General features: G+C 33.6%; 3 protein-coding genes and 1 pseudogene across 7 annotated transcripts; 1 reads left to right on the forward strand and 3 right to left on the reverse strand.

Annotated features, from left to right (window-relative positions):
• LOC111311031 (high affinity nitrate transporter 2.4-like) lies at window positions 1-2,260 on the reverse strand (annotated as a pseudogene).
• Window positions 2,261-10,122: 7,862 nt separating this feature from the next.
• SIGF (RNApolymerase sigma-subunit F) lies at window positions 10,123-13,678 on the reverse strand. 4 transcript variants are annotated; one of them, XM_089760385.1, is made up of 8 exons: window positions 13,418-13,678; window positions 12,731-12,828; window positions 12,468-12,583; window positions 12,148-12,345; window positions 11,791-12,067; window positions 11,315-11,686; window positions 10,826-11,026; window positions 10,123-10,618 (listed from the first exon to the last, which is right to left on the reverse strand). In XM_089760385.1, the coding sequence occupies exons 1-8, from the start codon at window positions 13,509-13,511 to the stop codon at window positions 10,331-10,333; spliced, it is 1,644 nt and encodes a 547-aa protein (XP_089616511.1). In that variant the 5' UTR covers window positions 13,512-13,678; the 3' UTR covers window positions 10,123-10,330. The 4 variants fall into 4 exon arrangements, with proteins under 4 accessions (XP_089616511.1, XP_022767318.2, XP_022767317.2 ...); XM_022911583.2 differs by having other exon boundaries at window positions 12,462-12,583; XM_022911582.2 differs by having other exon boundaries at window positions 12,731-12,888.
• A 3,677-nt stretch (window positions 13,679-17,355) lies between these two features.
• On the forward strand, window positions 17,356-18,286 carry LOC111311832 (TCP family transcription factor). Its single transcript, XM_022911586.2, has one exon. The coding sequence runs from the start codon at window positions 17,439-17,441 to the stop codon at window positions 18,078-18,080; it is 642 nt and encodes a 213-aa protein (XP_022767321.2). The 5' UTR covers window positions 17,356-17,438; the 3' UTR covers window positions 18,081-18,286.
• A 326-nt stretch (window positions 18,287-18,612) lies between these two features.
• Window positions 18,613-23,107, reverse strand: LOC149520303 (Cysteine proteinases superfamily protein). 2 transcript variants are annotated; one of them, XM_089760398.1, is made up of 11 exons: window positions 22,937-23,107; window positions 21,293-21,652; window positions 21,034-21,197; window positions 20,789-20,862; window positions 20,569-20,623; window positions 20,418-20,492; window positions 20,222-20,295; window positions 20,080-20,128; window positions 19,552-19,636; window positions 19,308-19,361; window positions 18,613-18,964 (listed from the first exon to the last, which is right to left on the reverse strand). In XM_089760398.1, exons 2-11 carry the CDS (start codon window positions 21,609-21,611, stop codon window positions 18,909-18,911), a joined length of 1,005 nt encoding a protein of 334 aa, XP_089616524.1. In that variant the 5' UTR covers window positions 21,612-21,652; window positions 22,937-23,107; the 3' UTR covers window positions 18,613-18,908. The 2 variants fall into 2 exon arrangements, with proteins under 2 accessions (XP_089616524.1, XP_089616527.1); XM_089760401.1 differs by having other exon boundaries at window positions 22,804-22,937.
• Window positions 23,108-24,565: the final 1,458 nt, after the last annotated feature.

The raw sequence follows: 24,565 nt of genomic DNA on the forward strand, positions 1-24,565 counted from the left end.
TTTGTTGCAGTTTTGGGCGGAAGGAATAAGCACCAAACCTCTTAGTATATACTGATGGGTTTTGGCAAGCCCTACAGACTAAAGCTCAACTTGAATAGCTTAAACCATTTTCCTTTGGAGAACCATTATGTCCCCCCTTAATTAATTTATTATCAAACATTTGACTCCATGAAACTCAACTAGCTGGGTGGACAGTTCAGGTATTAAACTTAAACTATCGACACAATGAATTATATTGCCCAGTGGTTCCTACACATATTCTGGAGTTGATGGTGCGGAGCCAACCCTTCGGCCTCTCTCAGACCTGCTATTCTCAGCAAACTTGAGGCTTCCATGGTTTAACCCTTTCTCTTTCTCCTCCTCATTCCACTCTGATCCATAATAGAACTCTTCACTACATTTCTCACCATGCTTTGAAGCAAGAAAGAACATGCTTCCTCGTTGAGGAAAATGCACAGGCAAAGTACATGCCACAATCATAATCCCCATGTAGAAAATCCCTGTCGAAGTTGAGTACTTTGAGCTTGTAAAGAACAGCAACTGAGTTAAACCAGAGCCGAAATTGCCACCAGCACCAGTTAGGGCTGATATGACTCCAAGTGATCGACGAGAAATGAACGGGATGAACCAAAGGTAGCCCCACAAGCAGCTTGTGCACCAATGGAGAAGAGGATCATGAAGAGGATGGAAGGGGAGACAGAGTTTGCTCGTCCTAGGCAAATGCAAAATATGCCCGCTAGGGTTTGCAGGATATACAGGTTCCAGAGACGGCCTCGCATACCGAATCTGCGTGCGTCTATATCAGACAAGAAGCCTCCCATGGGGCGTGTGAAGATGTTTGCCATGCCAAAGGTGGCAGCTATGGTGCCGGCTGTATGGAGCTTGAGGTTAAACCTAGGTTAAACCTATAAGACACCAGGGGCAATATTAATATTCACTTGTTGTCCATGTTAAAAGGGGATTTTTTTTGTAAAAGTTATATAAAGGAGAAGATTTATATAAAGGAGAAGATTGAACCTATCAAAGAAATATTCTGCGATGACATTGTCTGTGGTTAATTCTACACCTAAAGACATTCCATAGAGAAGAACAAAGATCCATGTTCTGTAGTTTCTGATGGCATAACATGGCACCTGACCGAAGAAATGCAATTAATATTAACAATCATGTGGCATAGTTTTGCCCCACTTTCAATTAATCACTAATGCCAGGTTCTGCAACTTCAAGGTTAATGCCCCAATTGCCTATAAAAATGAAAATTACTTGCCTTAGAGAACTTATCCTTTGGAACATCTCCTTTATTCTACCAAGTACTGAAGTTCCCATCGGGCAAATCTTGGCCAGAGGTCAAGACCAAAATTCACATAATCACGTGTAACCACCCTGGTATGAAAAATGCAATCCTCCAAGCAGTAAATGGAATTGCACCAGCTTGCTTGATTAACTCAAAAATGACTGGCATAAGAAGCTGAGTAGCACCACCTCCCATGTTTCCCCATCCAGCTGCAGTCCCATTGACGAGTCCAATGATCTTTCCATTAAACATAGTACTCATCCAATATTGGCAAGACACAAAATGTTGCAAGGGAGAAACCAATCATGAATCTTAAAGCTATATACCCCCCAGCAGACGAAACGAATGACATACAAAACACGGTTGGGGCTGATAACATGATAAGGAAAGCGCAACCATAACGCGGTCCTAATAGGTCACATACGGCTCCCATTACAAGCCTGGAGAAGATGCTGCCAGAAACGGAAGCTATGGCAGCGTTGCCAATGTCGTTTTTTATGAGGTTCAGGTTGTCTCGGATGATGGGAACAAGAGGAGCTGCTGCAAAAGTGGAGATGAAGCAAGTGAAGAAAGAGAGCCAAGAGAGATGAAAGGTGACCATACGGGGTTTGGCAAATGACAGAAGGTTGAAGACTTTAGCTTTGTGCTCAGAATCGACAAGTAGTGCAAATTTTGCACTAGGGTCTGCTGGGATTGTGGGGGAAGTGACTGAGAAAGCAAAGGCTTGTTCTTTTGCTGAAACTCCATGGAGCTTCCTGGCTCGTTCTCTGTTTCATTCTAAGTTCTCCCTAAACCAAGAGAACAAAAGATAATTAACTTGAATTCTTATGGTGTTGATTGTTGGAGGATTAATTTGTAGTAGGTTTGGCTGGCATTAGTGTTTATATAAGGCTACACTTGATAAACAAATTGTTGGAGGTTCCAAGTTGAAGCTAGCTAGCACCAGTTGTGGCTCTTACTGCACATACCAAAAGCTTAAATTGGTTCGAGTGAGACAAAGGCCATTGGTTTAGGCTTTTTGATTAACTAAAATCTCTTCATCTAATTCATGTAAAAACTTATGATTTCGCTGACATTTTCTTATGAAATGGAGATTTTGGAAATGGAATCAACCAATTACATGGCAAACAAAAAGGAAAAACATCTTATCTGGTTTAAACCAATTATAATTGTGGGTGTCTTTTCACCCCTAATCCCTTTCCTGTCTTATTAGGCAAGCGTGTTTCCTCTAACTGGTCTGCTGCTGCCTAGTCAAAACATGAATATGATTCTCTCAATGTGTCTTTATCTCCATGGCTGACAGAAACAAGAACTGATCATTTTATAAACGTTAAACCTACCCTTTCGCATGTTCTAAGAGGTGTGTTTCTAATTCCTAGCAATTTGGAAGAAGGGGAGCGAAATCCCAAGACTGATATGATTATATCACCATTGGTGGCTGTCTCTTTTGTTTGCACGCTGTTGTCCTTTTCTCTTGGTTGAACAACGTCCCGCCCCCTCCCCCATGTTTATCACCAAACCTCTCCTTGGATCGGCCATGATCACTTACCATACCCCAAAAAAGACAATTAGAAAGAAACATATGTGACAGAGTGACACAAACGATCCTTCATCTGCCTGTCTTATCCATATGTCCAATGCAAATGAGTCCCAAAGACTCAAATTTCATTTTCTCTTTTATCATTACTTAAGAATCAATGTATTAGAAACCTTGCACTTTTATCCTATGTTTCAAAAACGTGTTGGGCTCACTAGACACGTGGCAAAATTTCCACATATATGCAGGTAATGGTTCACCAGCCCAACTATTTATTGAGGCCTAAAGTCTTCGGCCCAGTTATGGATATCAATCTACATTGGGCCAACTCTACTTGGGCCAAGAAAAGAACAATTGAAAAACCTCTCTTTTGAGCCCAATATGATGTGCAAAGACCAAACGACCTCAATCCTTTTCTTTTTTTCTTTTTGTGTGTTATTTTTCTTTTTAAAAAAAAAAAAATTTTTGTTAAAAGAAAAGCAAAATCTTACAAAAAAACCGGTGAAAATATTTCAAGTGTTGAAAATCAAGTTTTATTTTTACGAAAATCGACTTACAATGGCGATATGTTAACTTTTGATTTTATAAAACGAATTTCTTGATAAAGACTTTGGATTGATTTAATAATAATTATCTCCAAACATAATGCTTTCTTTACATGTACATTTTCTTTCCTTTAATTTTTTTTATTAATATTTATCCAAAGATAATGTTATTTTTAGGTACGTTAAAAATATTTTTTTGAATTATTTATAAAATAGATAAATAAAATGGAAAACTTTACTTAATTCTTAATAAAGTTATATTTAAGAATCGATAAATTTGACATTTAATATGTTTAAAATTTAAATATTAAGACCTATAACTTTTTTATTTTAAATTGTAATTTTTTTGCAAAAAAAAATAACAAATATAATCACATATAGTAAAGGATTGTATATATAAAAATGGTTTTACCCTTATGCATTTTTTTAATTAAGAAATATCATTGCTTATTTCTCAAGGGGAAAAAAAAAACTATGAATACTTGGAAAAGACCTAGCAAAAGGAGATTGTGCAGCAAAATCTGATTAGCTCATTCTCATACAAAGACCCGTCTATTTAAAATATATGATGCTAACTAAATGGAATTTTGCCCCTAGCTAGCTCCATTGACATGATGAGTGAAAGCAACAAGCATTAATAATTAAAATTAACTGGAAGAGAAAAACGACTTTCTGTCATGGAAAAGAACCAACCCCACAATCAATCCCTGCTAAGTTGATTCATGGGCAATTTGCTTCTTTTGCCATTGGATGATTGTACACAATAGAAAAAGAAAAAAGAAAGTTTACCTTTCAGCATTTTTATTGCCATTGCCATTGCCACCTCGAGTGGACGAAATTAAGACTAAACTATAGTACAACAAGGAGGATTTGCCGGATCTTCTTTAATCATAAATTATTTAGAGGCAGAGCCCCCACCAGCTTGCACCAAAATTGAAAATGATTAACACTTCACTCACCGCATCAGAATTTTACTGTTTGGCCCTACTTGCTGTACCTCACCTCCTTGATGTACTATATTCAATTTCCCTTTAATTTACTTAATAAATATTGTTTTGGTAAAAAAAAAATTATAAATTCACACAATGGTTTGGCTAGTTCACATCTCACTATCTACATTATTAGCTCAGATTGTTATTTTTATTTTTTAAAATTAACCATTTATGTAACATTTCAAAATAAATAAATAAATAAATAAATATGACCCTTCAAATATGATGATCAAAATCATAGGATGATTAATGTAAACCTTTGCATAAACTGTTCTGGATAAAATTTTTAAAAAAATTATCCCTAAGTTTCAAGAGTTGACAGATTTTTTTAAAAGATATATTTAATTACAAAATTAAAAAATTAATATAATAAAAAAAAAACACGTGATAATGTTTTAATATCACTTTTTATGGAATTTTAAAACTTCGTATGAATATATTATCAAGTTGATTGAATTCGCCTAAGCGGTCTGAAAAAGGCTGTTGAACTCCTTGGAAGCAAGTCAAAACTTGTGTTTATTAGTTGATTATTTAATGATTAATTGATTATACAAATGTAATTTAAAAAAAAAAAAAAACAATTAGTATTGACAAGGCAAGTTTCTATTGGGACACGGTCTGAACATTACGAACCTAGCTTACATTATGGTGATATGTATCCTGTTCAGGGTCCAATAATGTTATATTAATTGGTCATCAGTTTTCTCTCTCCTTCACACGCACACAGAATGTATATAGTTTCAAGTTTCACCCTGTAAATACTCAGTTTCGTGATCAAAAACCAGAATAACTGTTTGCCCATATTGAGTGTATTCTTTCTTTGATCCTTTCGTAGTGGTTTGCTTTGCTATTTCTACTTCCACGACAGTCAACAGCCAGTTCTGCTTGTCCTTTTCTTTTCATCTGTAATCTTCATATAGGTTTTCATCTATGGTGATATATGGTAGAGTTAGATCTACATGATGCACTTCAATTGTAATTGGTACCATTGAAATCTTATATGTATATATTTGCGGTAGAAGTAGGTGTCATTTTTTTTTTCTGGAATTTTAATCATTTTGTTTGATGAAATTAGGGTTTTTCTCCCAGGGTACGGTTAATTCTCTTCTAGACTAGTTTATGTATCCCAGCTTTGCCTGGTGCAAGGTAGGTGCTCTTTGCGTAAGGAATTGATATTCCTATCTCTAGAAAACTTGTTAGAAGAATTTCTGTAAGTGGTTGGTCAATTTGTTTTGTACAAATGGAGGATCGCGGTCGTTGTTTGCAAATGCAGCATCATCAAGATTCACATGTAATTAGGGTTGTCAACTCAATTTATTTTTGACAGATTTGGATCCGATTCGACTTTGAGTTATTTTTTTTTTTTAAATCAAATTTTTAGTTGATCAAATATTACTAAAAAAAAATCGAGGTCGGCTTGGATTTAAATTTTAAGTAAATTCGATCTGATTTGACCTAATATTTATATAAAAATTAATTTTTTTAATTATTTATTTAATTTTTTTATTTATATATATTTATATTTAAAAAATAATATTTTATTAATTTTAGATTGAATCGAATCAAATATAATTTTTATAATATCGGATTAAGTTGAGAGTTAGATATGAAAAAAATAAAAATATTTTTGAGTTAGATTGAATTCGAGACGAATAAAAATTTGTTTCAATCTGATTCTTGCCAACTCTACGTGCAACGCGTGTGTGTGTATGCAGTTTGAGCTTGAGAATCTTGATGATGCTGCATTAGCAATGAATGGCTACATGGACAACATATTAATCGATCGGCTACTTCCCTTCAATCCCAACATATATGGTGACTTAATCTCTCTCATTACAGGAAATTATTACAAGGGCAGGGTATAATTTATTGGTGGCATTAAATGTCAATTTGGATCTAAATCTATCTGTTTCTTTCTTTTTTGCTTGTTAATTCAAGATTTATGTTCTTTTTTTCAAGTGAGTATAATTTTGAATGGCAGATGAATGAAACTCTGGGAGCTTGGCATCATGAAGATCGGATTCATTATAACTTAATACATGTCGAATAAAGGTGAGAAGACTTTGCTCTCTTTACTCAGTGTATATATATAGTACATGTTATTGATGATTAAATGGGAAATGAAACATATTCAAAGAACAAATTAATCATTCATTTGTGAAGTATTTTGCATTTGCATGATATATATCAATTATAAACCTTTCTCTTATAAGCATCAAAACAAAGGGATGAAAATCTAGGACTCTATAAAGTCTTAAATTCCTAGATACTACAATATATTTTGAGGTTGATTTTCTAATTAGTGTTTGATTAGTTTATCAATACAATTAATTTTTTGTTTCCAGAAATCTTTTTCACTGTAATCAATTAATGTCATCAATGTTTGTCCTTGGTACTGCTACTATCTCCCATTCATCATCTAAAAGTGGGGCAACCTTTCTGATCTGATCTTTCTGTTGCACTGCAAATTTTAATTGATGGTCCTCTCTGTTCAGTTGTCAATCATGCTGTTCATTGGCATCCTTCTATAGTTGCATTCATGCTTTACAGCCAAATGCTCTTTGCACGTGGCACTTCAGGTGATCAGATGACCTTATTAACCATTAAAATCTCAACACTTGTTCTAAATTGCTTGTATAGCATCAACTATTTCTTCACAAATATCTCACTGCTCAAATATGTTTCCACTTCAAATTATCATGAATTATGTACGTGTATTGTATGTAACTTTAGTAACTGAATCCTGACTTAAGATGGAAGGATGGATATGGAGAACCATACAGAATAAAAACCATACATCTTTTTTTTTTCTCAGTGCTGTTTGGGTTTGTATATTCTTTAATCTTTATCATCTATTTTTTTTTAATTAAAATTATTTTAATTTAAATTTCGATTATTAAACAAAGAGTCATGTTACACTTATTTGTTATCCTATGTTTGGTTCGATTATATATTATTTTTAAGAATATTTTTTAGTTCAAAGAGTAAATTAAATTTTTTTTTCATTATAAATTATCAATTAATAATAAAAATATTTTTTATTTTTGAGTCGATATGATATATATATAATATCATATCAACTTGATTATGTTACTATGTTACCCTATAAATCTTTCGTATTTCACCTATAAATAAAAATCATCTAAATACTATCAATTTAATTTCTTTTTTTTTTTATATTTTTATTTTTTCACTTTCTGATCTCTTTACTTTTTATATTTAATTTAAGCGTTGAAATGTAAAAGTAAAAAATACTCCTTTCTTTTACTCTTTCTATTTTTTTGTAATTTTAAAATTTTAACATTCAAATCAAAACTCGGCATTAATAATTATGTTTTTAAAAATTTTTAGATTTAACAAAAGATAGACAAATACACAATGTTTATTATCTAGAAGCTATCTCCTAGCTAATTAACATTGATTATCACAAAATTCATTTATGATCTCCTTCTCTCATAAAATTAATAATCTCACCTTCTATACATCTTTTTGTGGGGGTCTCTTTACCACATCTACTGCTTACATACATAAAACATAAAGAACAAAGGGCAGTAAGTATGTCCATGTGGTAGCTAGATAGTGATTTTCTAGTGCTAGTTTTTTCTGATTCATATATCGTCCCTCCTTTGATCCTATCCTTAAAATGCATGTATCTGATTTCTAGTATATATAATGTATGATAATGTCTTACATTTTTCTATTTTCTTTTTCGACTTGTTGTCGATTTGGATTCCCATACATAGAGACTTCAATATATGAACCTGAAATGTTTCAGACTTTCAACCCCTATAGTAGTAGTGGTTAGACCTCAACTTATAGACGATATCGATTGCTGATAAAGCGAATGCAAGATATGTGAGCTATGTCCAATAGAATTGATGCTACGATGAGACAGCCAAAAATTATGGGGTTTAACTTATTTGAAGGATGTTTTGCCCTTTTATAAATGCATTCAAACTGATTGAAGATGAGCTCATATAGGTCGTAACCTTGTTCATTTCTGCATGGGTATCTTTTGATAAAAGCTCTCTGTCTCTGATGTAATTGGTTACTGTGTCATTGTGGCTCGTTAAGATCATGATGTGATCAGTGTCTGCAAATCAAGTATCCTTGATTTGACGTAAAGACTAACCATTTTCAGGCTTTGATTTATATATCCAGGAAACTACTTTATATGGTGCAAATTAATGAAGAAATCAATTACTGCATCATCTGCTTTCAAACAATGTTTGGTGCTTTTGGTAAAGAAAGAGATGCTTCTACTGTTGAGTCTACATCCAGGGAAGCGTACTTGTCGTTAAGTCACTATCAATTGGTAGGTTTCAGACCTCTTCCAGCTCTGACATGTTCATGTAGTGTCCTACATAGTTAAAATTTTCAAATGCTTTGATTGAAGAAACCACTTTTCGTCGACAAGAAAACAACTTCTTACTTATATATAATCTAACAAGGGTATGATTGATTGGGACAGCCAACACAATTTTTGACATTCCATTTATGTTTATATATTGTGTCGATATCTTTTTAAAATACTACTATATGTTTGATAATTCTCAACTGGGTCAACACAAAATTCTGATTATAGAACTGCTCAGCAAAGAGTGGCCATGCAGTGAGTGGTACACCTGAACTCACTGACAGTGAGTCATGAATCCACCAACTGCTGGGTGGTTCAATATAAGAACTTGAGAAGCCCACCCTTTTATGAGAAGGCCTCTATTCTTCAAAGCTCTGCAAAGGCCTATTTCCTTTATCATCTTTGATAACCCAAATGAAAGAGAGCTTCAAGCCCTCAAGCTATCTCCAAAAGCTGTGACTCAGCAAACTCAAATAAACTCCTAAAGCAAACAAAAAGTACAGAGTTGGGTTCTTCTGAATCAAGCCATAAAAGACACTGATATTTATACCATGGAAGCTTTGTTTCCACTCTCTGCCATGTCAAGATTCTTTGTATTATATATTTAAGTGTGGAACAGGCCGAACAGCATATATGCTTCTACCATATATTTTCTCATGGTGTTTGACGTATTCCGTTCAATCTCATGGAAGGTATTAGTCACAATAGGATGTGTTACGCTCTAGCTTCTTCAACTTCCCCCTCTATTACACAATCCACCGTTCACAATGGTCATAGAACAAACACTAACTCTCATTCCAGACTCAACCGTTCTTCTAAAAACCCCAAAAAGGAATCACCTTTACCACACTTCTTCAATGCAATCAAATAGAAAATGCAACTATGCAAGATCTTTCATAAACCTTAACCCATTTTCTCCATATGATCAAAAACCCCATTTGCCTCGTCAAACATTTTGTTATTTACATTAAACTCTAAAAAAAACACAAAACTTTTCAAGAAAATTTGGAGTCATTACAATCAAAACCAAGGAAAAAGCCTCAACTGGGTATCTAATATTACATCAAGGATAATAAACTTCAGTAGTACTTCATTCATTTCTTTGAGTTATCCAGCTTTTCACAATTTGAGAGAAAGGTTAAATGGGTTTTAAAATTGGGTTTTTGTGAAGTGAGAGAAAGGTTTGTTTTTAAAAAATTGAAGAAGAGGGTACAAGAATGAAAAGGATATTTGGGCTTGAAAGGGTGAGGTTTGACTGTGTTTGAATCGAGATCGGACAGCAGAGTTGGGTTGGTTTTAAAGGGTTTATGGCCTAATTTTATTAGGGTTTTTGCCAAAACAAATATATTAAGAGGTACTTCTTTTCATTTCCATTGAAGTGTCTATCCCCTTGATAGTTTCACGACAACACTTTGGAGACAATTTGGTATATCACCATAACAAAAAGGAACATCAGTGTTAGATTACAATGGTGGGCCAATTGAAGCCGCCAAGCCGGTTGTAGGCTTAGTCCTCATTCTTAAGCTGCAAGGAGCATAACAACAGATTTCACTCTTGCCCTTTGATGAACCAGTAAATCTAAAATGAATGTCTTTGTCTCTAAATCTAAACAAGCAAATCTACATATTCACTAAGTCCTTGTTTGATCAGGCATCGCTTCAGCTTGTATAATGCCTGGCTCTCTATCTGTCTCACTCTTTCCTGAGACAATCCAAACATGTTTCCTATCTCAGACAGAGAATTCTGTTTACTTTCTTCAAAACCAAATCTTAGCCTGATTATCCTCCTTTCTTTTGGGTTTAGCACACCTAGAACGTTGTGCACATGCTGCCTCATTAGTTGCTTTGCCACACTAACATCTGGGATCTCAATACTGGTATCTGGTGTTACCTCCTGCAAGCATGACAAGAACAAAGAATTAGTAAGGATGGCCAGAGTTAAAGCTACATGTTTAGGAAAATTTTTAGAATTTTTACATGAGCGGCAACCTCCCCCAAAAACACGCTTTTGCACGAAAATTTGCTTGTCTATGGCCGTTTACATTTTAATCAAGAAATTAGATACTACCACAGGGGAATCAAACTAAAAAGAGAGCATTACCTGAAAGGTGGTATCCTGGTCCACCCATAAAGGTTGTTGCAAAGAAAGTGGCATCCTTTTTGCGAATAGCAACATATCCAACTTCTCAACTGTCATTCCAACACGTCTTGCTAGTTCTTCTTTGGAAGGACAATGATTTCCTTCTTGAATGTATGATTTCTTTGCATGCGATACTTTGCTCAAGAGCCTATATACACTCACCTGAGAACAATAAGTAGGTTCTTTGCTGGTATAATGTGCCTCAAATATATAATAAGTCATGTGCCTGACTTAAATATATGATAAACTTATAAGATCTCCAGCAACTAGAAGAGATATTGTCCTATTCAATATTATTATGTTACTAAAGAAATAGAAAACAGTGCAAAAAAAAAAACTAAATACTTTCAAATATCATGCACGGCTACATGTGTAGGTGGCATACATACCAGCAACAATAAATTTTATTTTTAAATTAGAAATTAGAAAGAAAAAGAAAATTGTAATTACCGGCAAACGGATGGTTCTGGAATGTTTCATTATAGACTTCTTAATTGCTTGCCTTATCCACCAGGAGGCATAGGTGGCAAATCGGCATCCAACTTCTGGTTTGAACTTCTCAACACTTTTCATAAGGCCTATACTTCCCACCTGCAACAAATCCTGAAGGCTAAGACCACGGCCTTGATATTGTTTAGCAATGTGAACCACCAGGAGCAAATTCGCATTGATCAATTTTTCCCGGCTTCTTTTTCCAGATTGGAGTTCTGCTTGCAAGGCTGAACAACTAAGACCCATGACTTCAGCCCATTCAACCAGGGTTGGTTCACGCCCAAACTGAGATTGAAGCCTAGTCTTCACCTTAATTAATATCTTCCAATCCTGTAGGTGTTACATGCACCAAGAGTAAGACCTTTCACGAACAAAAAATTCCATATTTACATGCTTTAAAGAAGAGGCAGGAGAGGCAGGATTAAGAAAGGCACCTGAACTTGCATAACCAATTCAGACTCTTCTTCAGCAGTCAAGAGTTGTTTCGTCTCAGGACCCCACAAAAACAATTGAAGGGGATCATTGGGATCAAAACTTTTACTCGACTTTCTTCTTACATCCGTCCTTCGTGAACTGTAGGTCTCACGAATCGTAACTTTAGGTTTAGGTTGCACCATCCTTCGTTTAGCCTGTCTCTCTAAACGTCTTGTTGACCTAACTGTAACTGCTTCCTCCTCAACTGGCAGAGTAGAGGAATTAGTAGACCCCAAACTGCAATAGCATTAGATATCAGTCCTCAACGGATTAACCAAGAACATGAAAACACCTACGAAGACAAGGTAGAAACTAACCTATTAGAAAGTGAATCATCAAGATCTAATTTGAGGTCCTCAGCCAATGATGCAGCTTGTTTAGATGCAGACAAATCCTTATTAGCAAGGGCAGCTACATTACTTGGTTCAACATTCATTATCTCCTCAGTATCCACTACAACAGACTGCATATTCAAGGAAGATGATGGATTTTCCCCTAATACCAAGAGTGACAATCTGTGATGAAAAAAAAAAGCAATACATAAGGATGCAATTCGGGGGGGGGGGGGGGGGACGATTAAAGTCACAAGGGTTTAATGCAGGAAGCAATAAATGAGATTTAGTTCATTTACAATTGCCTTAAATCAGGAGACTGAAGCAACTGCTGTTCATATCCCAACCGGTCAAAGTTGTTGGCGGCTTTTTCTTTATGAAGTGATGCCCCATTCACAATCCGCTGTTTGTTTGCTGATCCCTGTAATGAAGTAAATCATCATATCTAAGTAACGAATTGCCACAGAAATATTTGAGAAAAGATATCAACAAAATGACCGGAAAACAAACATAAAGGGCAAGTCTGCATATCCATATATGTTGCGCATAGATAAAACAAGAGTCTCACCAGGTATGCTTTATCTTCCTTAAGGAAGTGAAAGACAGGCAGCGGTTTGTAGTCATCGCGCTGCTCTTGAGAGAGAACTGATGTAGGAAAATTCCTAGCTACAGAAGTAATTAAAATCAAAGTTGGAGCAGGAGCTCCTTGCTCATAAAACATCGAAACTGCGAAATTGTAAATACAATGTCACTTATAACTTAATATCATTATCTCTAAGCACTTGAGAGCAAAAAACACATACATTCATGCATAAACACATATAGGCAGTTTTCTCATCTATCTATATATCTCCACACACATAAACAATTTTTCCAGGAACCTGGAAGTTATATAAGTATATGAATGACACCATTTATCATAATGAATACAAGACTGCTGGCAAAGGAGTTGAATTTATGCATTCAACTTAAAAGCAAATTGGCCAATGAACTAACAGCGAAGTTTCCAGTTCTACTATGTGAATAATTCCCATTTCCAAGACCAACAATAATTAGAAAAAAATCCTTAAGGAACAAAAATGCTTCCAAAAAAAATCCCAAGGAAGTCAATTGAAGAAAAATATATATATATCAAACACCCTGAACAAAACAATTAGGTTAGTACTATTTATTACAGAAAATTTTAAGTGGGCATTGAACTAACAATGATCAGAAACAAAATAAAACATGTTCTAATACTAGAAATAAATGTTACCTGAAGAAGATGATGATGAAAAGACAGAATTCTTGAGTTGGGTTCTTGTAGAAAAATTTAGAGGAGAAGAAAGCATATTCCTTGCAGCTTCCATTGATGGTAATGTCACTATTGTTTTTCTCTATAATGTAACCTCAAACTGCTTGTTTTGTTCTTCTGCGTATGTGCGTTTTTGTTAGTTCAAAAGCTTTGAGCTTTGTGGATAGAGAAGAAGAAGCTGAGCACCACTCTGCAGCCAAAAATTTTATCTGCCATTTCCACGCCTCAAATTTGGCAATCTAGTCCTCAAATGGATGAGGTTGGACCTTGTTTTGCTTGAGACCCATCTCCAATTTGATGAAGCCTAAGTTTCTGACAACTTAACAACTGATTTGGGTTGGGCATTTTTATGTACAAACAGCCCACCAAAAAAATAGATGCTGAGAAATTTTATTAATGGGCCCAATGTCGTTATAATATTTTTCTATTTAAACGTATTTGAATTCACTCTTCGAAAAGGAGATTATAGATCAATTGTTGAATCAAATGTTTTAAGTGCTTGTAATACATGTTTGTTAGAAGAATAAGAGAGAGTTCCAAACTAATGAAATGACAAAGATAAACAACTTGAAAAGCTTTGTGACATTGAATTTAGTTGAGAATTTAGTTAGCAAAGAGATAAAATTAATTTTGCATTTAAATTCAAGAAATGCTCACGGCTTGACTTTAGGGTCTAGCAATCCCCAATGAAGAAAGGCCAATGGACAATGGGTTGTCATGTTTCTTCACAAATTAAGCTATTTGTAGATTAAAATGTTGCAATGATCCATTAATGTTGGATGGATAATGTTGTTTCCATTTCATTAAGAATGACTCTTTAACTTGTGTTTCCAAAAATATCAATTGTCTACCTACTTGAAACTTATAAAATAATGGGTAAATGGTGGTCTTACATTATCATTTTTCGGTTTACATCAATGTTTGATTTGAAAACTTCATAAAATAATCCAAGTAGCCACTAGTTATGGGTGTCCCAGGGAAGAGGTTGGAAATTAGGGAGACCTATATTCATCAATTTTATTCTATTAACCTCGATGGTTGGTGAACACCAAGCAACTTTAAAAACTTCTTGAAGTTGGGTTTTTAAGGATGAATTAGGAGTTCAGGCATTAAACATACTTTTTGATACAATAAGAATCATTTAATCAGATTCTCAATTTGATTGTAAACTAAAAAAATTATCAAATTGTAGAAAACTTCTCAGAAATTTAAATAAAGTAAAAGTTTTATATTTGATATATTATCATAGTATAAACTTTATATATTATCAATAAATCAGATAATGACATCTCATTAATAAATAAATATCAACTCTTAAAATAAAAATATATAAAAATTAATATTTTTTTAAAAAATTATTCATTAATAAAATGATATGATCTTATTCATTTTATTAATAAAATGACATCATCCAATTCACTGATAGTATATTAAATATAAATCCATAAAATATTCCCAAACTCAAGCGAGTGCCAAGTTACTTCTTCATATCAAATATTCCCAAAATAGACAAAGGTTATTGTTTGTTCCCTTTTCTCGTTTTTCAATTAATTGGAAATTTTAATTAGTCAAGTTGGAAGGTATTGGAAAAAAAAAAAAAAGTTGGATGATGAATTTCTTAAATTCTGCTGTATGTATTTCTTTAAATAGAAATATGTTTTTTAGATACAGATGTGGTTCATATTGTATGCATTGTCGTTTTATTTCTTTGTTGAGATGGACTTGGGTTGGATTGTTCGTATACTTTGTAAATTGTATTGGTATTTCTGTTTCTTGGTCTAGTTTTATGGTTCCTTTCTATCTTGGTTTTGTATTAGGACTCTCATTCGTAGAGATATTGGTTTATTTCCTACTAAGAAAAATAATTTGAAGAATAATTTATTAAATTTAAAATAATAATTGATGGTAAAAACAATAAATATTATCAAGAAAAATACTATCTTAAAAACCAAAGCTATGTAATTAGGATGACGAGTTTATAATAATATTTTGTGTAAAAAAAATTAATGCTAGAATGGGCATGACAAGTTAAAGAAAAAAAAAAGATTTAAGAAAATGAATTTGTCTTTCCTCACCTCTCATATGTTGTTTTCATAAAATGCAATTGATACATTGCATGCTATGAAAAATAAAATATCAAGAAAACATTATTTGTATTGTTTTATCATTAAAATATTTCAAGTTACGAGAACGAGAAGCTGCTCTTGAATTTAGATCTAAATCTTAAAGTTTGGTGACTTTGGTGTGAGTATGACTAATGAAATGCAACTTCACACTTTTATTCCTTGTTACCTAAATGTGTAAATGATACATTAGTACTCACAAGTTATTCGGATTTGATTTGAAGAAAACTCGAATTCGGTTTTATTATTATCGAATTGAGATCGAGCTCGAGTAGCTCGATTTATCGATCAAGTCAAATTTGAGTATTCTTATATCCGATTCGAGTAGTTCACGAGTCTAATCGAACTTTTATATTTAAATATATTTTTATTATTTTAATTAATAAAATATTTCGAGTTCGAGCATAAATAATTGAACTCTTGTCGAATATACGAATCGAGTTTATTTTTACATATTAATCGAGCGAGCTCGAGTAACTCGAATTCAATCACGAATCGAGCTCGAACCAAATATTGAGTTTCGAGTTATGAGTCGTGCTCGAGCTCGAACTTCTCACTATTCAACTCGACTCGATTCGATTACATCCTTATTGCTACCAACATATGACTTTCAACCATTTTAACAAACACTTGTGCCACCTTGAGTTTCCAATAATATCTAAATTCGTTGGATTTCAATTTAATTTAATTTTATAGAGTCAATTTTTTTTTATTAAATCAGGTTTTGGATTGAATTAGATTAAAGTTTTGTAAAATAAAATTGAGATAGGGTTTTCGGTAAATATTTTAATTTGATTCGTTGTCATATAAAAAAATATTTTTTTATGATTTATTTAATTATATTTATATATATTATATTAAAAAATTATTATGTAATATTTATGTTAAAATATTAACTTAATAAAAATAATATATTTACATATAATTAAGATAAATTTATATTAAAAATTAATATTTTATAAATATTATAATAAATTAAAATTATTAAATTAATTTTAAATCCAATTATTTATTATTTTATACATATATAAATTGAATTCGGATTAATTATAAAATATATATATTAAATTATATTTAAATATTTATTTTATAATATCAAATCCGAATCGAGACGATAAAAATTCACCTAATCTGTCCCTTTACCGTCACCACTGCCACCATCTCTCCTTTGTCTTTTACACTATTACGTTATTTTATATTATTAAGGACATTTTTATTTGTCAATTTTAGTGAACACCTGATAAAAAATTTATTTAAAAGGTAAAATTTTATAAATTTATCATAAAAAATTTTTATTTTTTATATACAAAAGGTAGACTTGGAAAGAAATTAAAAGCAGTAAATATGAAATTTGAATTTGATTGGAACCAATATCACAAAAAAATGAATGAACAAGACCGCATCCAATAATCAAGATTCCTTGTTTAATGAAGAAAAACTTAGAAATATTTTTCAAATTCAATTTCCAAAATAAATCAGAGCCCAACAAAATCACACCTCAATTATTGGAAATTTGTAACTGAAGCTAAATTTTTGGCAAGAGACCTATCAATCCAAATCATTGTACCCAAAGTGCGATCCACCGAAACAAAACATCTGATATATGGGACCCACCATCCAGACCCAAACTAAGGAAGGGGCCGACCTTACCTCTATTATTGGACCCCACATCACAAACCTCGATGAAGCCCTAGCTCGACACGTCAACTAAACTTTCACGTCGAGACAAATCCCACCCCACCCCTTTTCCCCTCACCTTTAAAAAGAGGCTTTCCTTTCCTTGATGTGGGGTCACCAGAATCCCACACCGCCTAAATTCGCCTAAATACCGTCTTCTTTAAACCCTAAGCCTCCCTTCCATGGGCTCTGAAATGGCGCTACACAAATCCCCCAACACCGCCAACCACGACCACCACAACTCGAACATTAACTCGGTGGTCACTAACGAGTCTTCTCCCAGGAGCCAACTCGCTCTTCCTACTCGGAAACCCGTTTCTTCGCTTTCTAAAGACCGTCACACCAAAGTGAATGGCCGTGGTCGTCGTGTTCGGATGCCGGCACTTTGCGCGGCCCGGATCTTCCAGCTGACTAGAGAACTTGGCCACCGTTCCGACGGCGAGACCATTGAGTGGCTGCTCCGTCAAGCTGAGCCCTCTATCATTGCTGCTACCGGGTCCGGCATCGTCCCTGCAGCCCACGAAATCTCATGTGCCTCCGGACCCACAACGGCTTCCGCTTCTTCGCCTTCGGTGTCATGTCAATTGCAACCAGTAGGGGTTGGTAGCGGCGGCGTAGTGGCGGGGATGTATACCATGACGGTGCCACCGCCGAGTTGCCGATTGGACTTGTGCCAACCAATGGGGTTTCAGTATTCAGCTGTAGGAAGAAATAGGTATCAACACATGCCGTTTACAGCGTTGCTATTGCAGCCGGCGGCGGAGGAGGAGGTGGAGGAGGAGCAGGTGGAAGAAGAGAAAGAAGAGATCAGGCATCATGAATAGAGATGGGAAAAGAAAAGATGAGCCATCAGCCATATATATAATCCTTATTGTTGGGTAGTATTTTCATTTTAGTTTAGATTTTAGAGTTTCTGGTGATGAGTGTTTGAACTTATTAGCTAGAATTCCGCTCTTTTTTATTTTTTCTTCTTTCCTCCTTGTAAATTTTCTAGAATGGAAATGAAATATTTCGAGTTTTTTATGGTTTTTTTTTATTTGTTTTGAGAGTGCCTTTGAAGTGACAGGAAAGAAATGGAGGAAATGTAAGATTTGCAGGAGCATAGAAATGACAGTCAATTTAGGGGTTGACGAATTTTTGGGTTTTTAAAAGAAAGTTGGTCTTCTTCAAAAGATTGACCCACCTGGCTAAGCACTCAACCTTCCGTAAAGAAGGACAGAGGACTAAAACTGTTCTCAGCCTGGTCTTGTCAATGGTTGATCAGTCACATTTGACCAATTCAAACAGAGAACACTTTCTTTTTTTTTTTCAATTTCTGGAAAGTTAAAATTGAGAATAAACTTAACAGCTAGTAAATTTCTCAAATACTGAGATTCATTATGTTTGAATCAATAAAGAATAAGTACGAATAACAGATATATTCCTGCTTGATTTCTTTCGTGTATGCAAAAAATGGAGCTCTGAATGCCTGTAACATTCAAGGGAAGGTACCCCCCCCCCCCCCCCAAAAAAAAAATCATAATACCTTCTCTTTCTTGCAATATAAAGTGGCATTAGATACCATGTTGTGAAGGAAAATTTTATTATGATTGTTCAAAGGGGACTCAATTATGTCTTCCAGCAATCGAACAGCTTGGCTCATCTTTGTTGTGTTAGTTCCAAATATTCCACCATTTTTTCTTCCTCCGAACCTCAGCTGGGGGAAGATCTGGAATCAAGAACAAAGCCAAATTTAACAAATGTTAGTGGGATGATGCTAGAACACTGAACTGTGATGCAAATCCATTTTAAGTTCAAAACAGTGTGTGGCAGACAAGTATTATAGGCTTCCAAATTGTTCTATCAAAGATTCTTCATATAACCAATTAGTTCCAAACCTTGGTTCACATACCACAAGAAATTAGCTAAGCATTCCACTTGCATTTGAAACAGTATGTAAATAAAAAGAGCTCTTTTCGCAGAGTTTTTTGGTACTGCTTCTATCGTGCTCAAATAAGAAAGAAATTTCTATGGAAGCTAAATAAAAGAGAAAAATGTAATATAATCATCACCTTGAAAGTAGATTGAGTTGTAGTGAACTTCGGCCCAAAAACTCAAGAAAATGACTGCATTTGTACACATAACAACTCGTAAGCCTTAGCATATACAAGAAGAGAAACAAGTTTTGATGAAATCATTTCTACTATTTTTTGTCTTTTGCAAAAGTTGCAGTTGGATACAAAAGCAAACAATACTGTTTGAAGAAATTAACAATAAAGAGAGCTTTAATTGGATTATAAAAGTGCAGGACCTTACCTCCTTTTGACTTCTGAGTGTTAGGAAGAATCTCGATGTAACAAGTGTCCTTAAAAGAAGTTATAACAAAAATTCTCACACCATACTGCAGAAAAGGTAAGATGTTGCTAGTATCAGAAATTGAATAATGCATAGGCACTTGATCATAAGCAAATTGGAGAGAGAGAGAGCTACACCATACGGGGGGGAAGTGAGGGGATGATCGAAACAAACAGATATAGACTCTGCTTCGCAGCTAAAACACTATGCATCATGATATTCGCACTTAATTTCTTTACTTGTTAGAAAGTGAATGAAAAATATTCTAAAGAGTTAGATTCAGGCAATTAAAAAAAGAAATTTTCAATCATGTAGGTGTAAAATTAGGAGAATATCCATTGCAAGAAATGAACCAATAAATGAAACAGAAAGAAAGAATTACTTGCATATAAAATTTATGGTAAATTGGCAATCATAAAAGTTTTCAGTCACAACACAATTTTCTATCAGAGGAAGGTGTTTGCTAATTATAAAATTTATAAGACATACCGAGTCTGCAGCTGCCTGCAGTGTAACATGATCACCCCACTCGCCACTCCTGTCATCATTCATAAATGGTATTTACATTGCTATTCTCTGCCCAAAAGCTTGAATGATTAACAAAAAGAAAAGAAGATAGTTTAACTAATACTTTGACATCCTCTTCAAATAGTCAGCATAATCCATAGGGACGTATCCTTCATATGCCTCTGGGTGAGATTTAAGCTGGCCAAACATGACATTACAGTGAAAGCTACATCAGGATCAATATGTATGTGTTATACCTTACTAAACTACTTTAATGTCTGAGTGTGAGCCGGCAAAAATTTAATTCAGGGACAACAAACCTGATTCACAACTTGTCGTCTCACATATTTGTGATTGTCAGGTGTATGATATAACTGATCTGCCAGTGCACGGAACTGGAAAAGCAAAAAATTGATAATAAATATTATTCCAGAAATGCACAGGTCAAACCACAAGATAAAGAGAACGCACCTGACAGTTACCATCTCCTTGAACCTTGAGCTCAACAAAACCGTATAGCTGCAATCTGGATAGAAAAAAAAATCTAGCATTAACCTTACGTAAGTGATGAAACCGAATCACCAAGCCAGCCAACAACACTTTTCATTAAAAAAAAGCTCCTTGATATACTACTTATTCACATAGCATCATGCTAAATAGGAAAAAAAGAAAAGAACAGTACAAATAATACCTGCTCAACAACCTTTCATGATCAGACATTGCTTCATCAATTGATGGTATTTCACCATTGATTCTAGGGACATGCTGCAATGAACAGATTTAACTGCATCAGAAGAAAAGGGCAGAGATGCAGGATCTCATGCATCAACCAAGATTAAAATCTTTTAACAATTTTAACACAAAATCAGAGGATCCCATATAAGGACATAAAAGTAAACAATAGACACCAATGACACTTTTATAAGTTAAACTTACAGGAATAGGAATCATTTGGTTCAACCTTTTGCCTACTTCATCATCATCTAGTAAATATCCATCAGTCAGCTCCAAAGAGCAGGACCAATCCTCTGAATCACTGGGGCTAGAGCATGAGCTAGTTGGCACCGGATCATCAGATTCATCCTGGCCATACTCATAGCCTGCACTTTGTGGCAAAATAAATTATAAATAATGGTAAGAAGATTAAAAAAAAAATGAAAATCAAATAAATATGCGAGGAAAACTCTCTGGCCACCTGAATAATAGTTGGCCCTTGTTGATGGACCATGCCAATCATGAGGTTCACTGGATGCTTGCAACTGCTGTTCTCCAGCATAAGAAAATTCAGAAGCTTCTGCCACTGCGAGATGTGAGAATTCTTCCTGAAGGGTACGAGCAATGACCTCATCATTCTCTATCTGGCTGCTTTGTGTATCGGTTTGACCTCTATAATAGTGTGCATGATGATAGATGTCACCAGCATCATGCTGTATCATGTCACTATGATATGCAGAATGATAAGGGTGCCCCAGAATCCAATGCACAAACTCTGAACCTTGCTGATACATAATCATCAACTTCAAGCAATATTTCCAAACAAAAAACACATGACCATCTGTACAAACAATTCCTAATTAGATTTTTGTAACGCACAAAAAAGCATTTGGATACCCATATTCATGCATGAAGAAACAAGTCCTAAAACTGCAATTATACCCTAAAAAACTAAAGGCTCTGCCTCAAGCATCAAATTAAGATACTGCAGCGATACATTCTCATTATGGCAGGTTAGTTTCCTATCTCATCCAATCAATGGAAAATTAAAACACTAAATTCTTCACTGAAATTGACCAAGTTGATATACAAGTTGTTCCAGAATTTTCAAACTATCTCAAAATCAATTAACCATACAGCACCAAGTTCTTCATCGAGTATTTTTATATTAATGATGAAAATAAAAATTAATTGTTGTTTGTCAAGCTGTGTTTCTTTGTGAAAGTTCACCAAAAATAAAACCTTGAAAAAACTAAAAAAATAGTTAAAACAGATTAAATTTTTTCCATAAAGAAATTAAAAATGCTCTAATAAAGAAATGATATTTGCTCCCACAACAAAAGTGAGCACCATTTCTTATGAGCTAAGAATCCAGATCACCTTGTTTAAAAAGAAGCTGAAAAAGAGTTATGAAAAAGATAATACTATCTTTTCAGACAAAACCCTAAACTGGAATCAACTCTATCAAAAGTAAAAAGCAATATTACAATAAAAATAAAAATAAAAACTTTTTTTGAGTAGATTTCCATCATACAGCAGAATAAGATCATGCTAGGCATCTAACTGGACAAGTCAATTTCTATTATATCTTAAAGTCAACAAAAACCTTAATTGTCAACAGTCAAAATAGATAACATTGAGTTCTTTATTTGCCCTTTTGATCTAGATTCAATTGCAACAATTCTCCACATAGCATTTCATTTCCCCATAAACTAATGAAAATTTAATGGCTAAATCCTTTGATAATTCTTTAAAAACTCTCTCATCCTTGCCAAGGCATAAACTTATATTTCTCCACATAAATTAGTACTTAGTAATAACCGATACAAAGAACAAGGAAACCACAAATCAAAAACATCAATTTCCAAAAAATACAACAGATTAATTCAAACAAAAACTTGATATGCCAAACAAACAGAGAAACACATAAAGATTCAATAAAAAATCCAAACTTCAGTATTAAGCAACCTCAAAAATGAGAAGAGAAAATACCCAGAATACAGAAACACTAACAAACAATACCAATCAAAACCCAGAAATATATGATCATTTCCAGGCCCAATTCAATCAAAACAATAGAAAAGAAAAACAAAAACAAAAGCCATATGGAATTTAAAGTACTCACCAAACCCAGAAAGATTGAAATCTTGGTTTTCAAAAGAAAGCAAAAAGGACAGAAAAGAGCAAACAAGGAACTATTGCTGTATTAATGGAGTACACGAGTAAGAAAAGATAACGATCAAACGTTGAAATTTCTTGAAACCCCAAAAAAAATATAAACAAAAAATCCAAGGTTAAGCCTTATTTCACGTATTTATAATTAATATGTTTCCCGCGGACGATAAAGCGACAAGCAAGCCCAACCCGATTCTGTACGGACGGTCGAGCGGATGTGATTTTTCGTTGAATTTAATCGGCCTTTTCCCTTTTTCATTTAAATGATTTTTTTTTTTTTTTGAATCTTTAGGAATCTGTGGCGAATAATTTGGATTGACTTGAATAGTAAGTAAAATGAAGCGTTGAGATTCTTCATTAGATGGAGAAATTACGAGATATACGGCTGTGATTGCGCGATTTGGTCCTGATTAGGGTGCTGTGAAAATGACGGTTCCCACCTTTAAAAGCAACTTTGCCGCAGCCCTAAGAATTCAATTAACGACCAAAATGGTCCAAATAGTCCAAAGTTGCTGTATCATTTGATTAATTCACAATTTAATTATTGCATAATTTTTTATAGTTAAATATCAGAATTAAATCTTAATCATTAAAATTAAAAATTTTAAACTTTATCAATAAGCCGTATAACTATTAATTATTATAATAATTGTTAACAGATCTAAATTATTTAATAAAATTTAAATATTTTATTTATAAAATTTAGATTCATTTTTTATTTTTAACAGTCTTCAATTATAAATACGATATAAATTTTCGTTGAAATCTTTGTATGTCAAATCTTAAAATGTAATAGGCTTTTCTTTTACACACTTAAAACTTTTTTATGAAAAAAAAAATCTGAATGAAAATTGCAGTAAATATAAATTAATTTTTTTAATTTAATTTATAATATATATATATATATGATTTTCCTAAATGAATAGATTTAAAAATTGCCGCCACCTTATTTAATTTTCCACTAAATTTTTTATATGTTATGCGGCTGGTGTTGAATTTTATAGGGTCAGCAAGTGGCAGCAGATAAATTTATGACCGTCCAAATTTTTTATATTTGTCCAAAAATATATAGTACTACTCATTTTTAATAGTTGGAAAATTAGCGAAATTGACGTTGTGGTTTTTATTATTACTATGGCTGGAATTTTCATGGTTGAGAATAAGTTTTTTTTTTTTTTTATATATAAATAAAAAGATTTTATTTATTCCAGAAAAATAAAAATATTATTAAGACTGTATTAGCCAAAATAATTAGGATGCAAATAATCATAAATAAAAAATAGAGTAATTTAAGCCCTAAACTATTTAAAGGTTTCTATTAACATGATTTTACCTAAACATGCTTCAATCATATTAATCCCAAAGTGATAACCTATTTAATATGAGTTAGGACTTGCTTGGAAGATTGCTACAAGTTTCTATATAACCTGTTGTTGCTCTCCTTCACTCTTAGTAAATGTAAGCATTCCAAACAAATCTTTAAAATAATGGTAATCAAGAATTTGCTTTGTAGATTTCTCAAGGCCCATAGCAATGGTAATCAAGGTTGATGACAAGTTTGTTTCATGATTAATTGTTT

This window comes from Durio zibethinus, chromosome 1 (assembly GCF_047325235.1).
Source record: "Durio zibethinus cultivar Kanyao isolate XHJ-2024 chromosome 1, ASM4732523v1, whole genome shotgun sequence".
Lineage (NCBI taxonomy): Eukaryota > Viridiplantae > Streptophyta > Magnoliopsida > Malvales > Malvaceae > Durio > Durio zibethinus.

Excerpts from the sequence above, each read along its gene's own strand:
- LOC149520303 (XM_089760398.1), bottom strand. The coding sequence starts at position 21,611 with ATGATTATGTATCAGCAAGGTTCAGAGTTTGTGCATTGGATTCTGGGG. Across the intron at positions 20,863-21,033 it reads ACCAAATGATTCCTATTCCT|CATGTCCCTAGAATCAATGG; the intron begins GTAAGTTTAACT and ends TGTTCATTGCAG. Across the intron at positions 19,637-20,079 it reads TGCAGGCAGCTGCAGACTCG|TATGGTGTGAGAATTTTTGT; the intron begins GTATGTCTTATA and ends CCTTTTCTGCAG.
- LOC111311832 (XM_022911586.2), top strand. The coding sequence starts at position 17,439 with ATGGGCTCTGAAATGGCGCTACACAAATCCCCCAACACCGCCAACCAC.
- SIGF (XM_022911581.2), bottom strand. The coding sequence starts at position 13,511 with ATGGAAGCTGCAAGGAATATGCTTTCTTCTCCTCTAAATTTTTCTACA. Across the intron at positions 12,068-12,147 it reads GATGATTCACTTTCTAATAG|TTTGGGGTCTACTAATTCCT; the intron begins GTTAGTTTCTAC and ends ATGCTATTGCAG. Across the intron at positions 11,687-11,790 it reads AATTGGTTATGCAAGTTCAG|GATTGGAAGATATTAATTAA; the intron begins GTGCCTTTCTTA and ends TAACACCTACAG.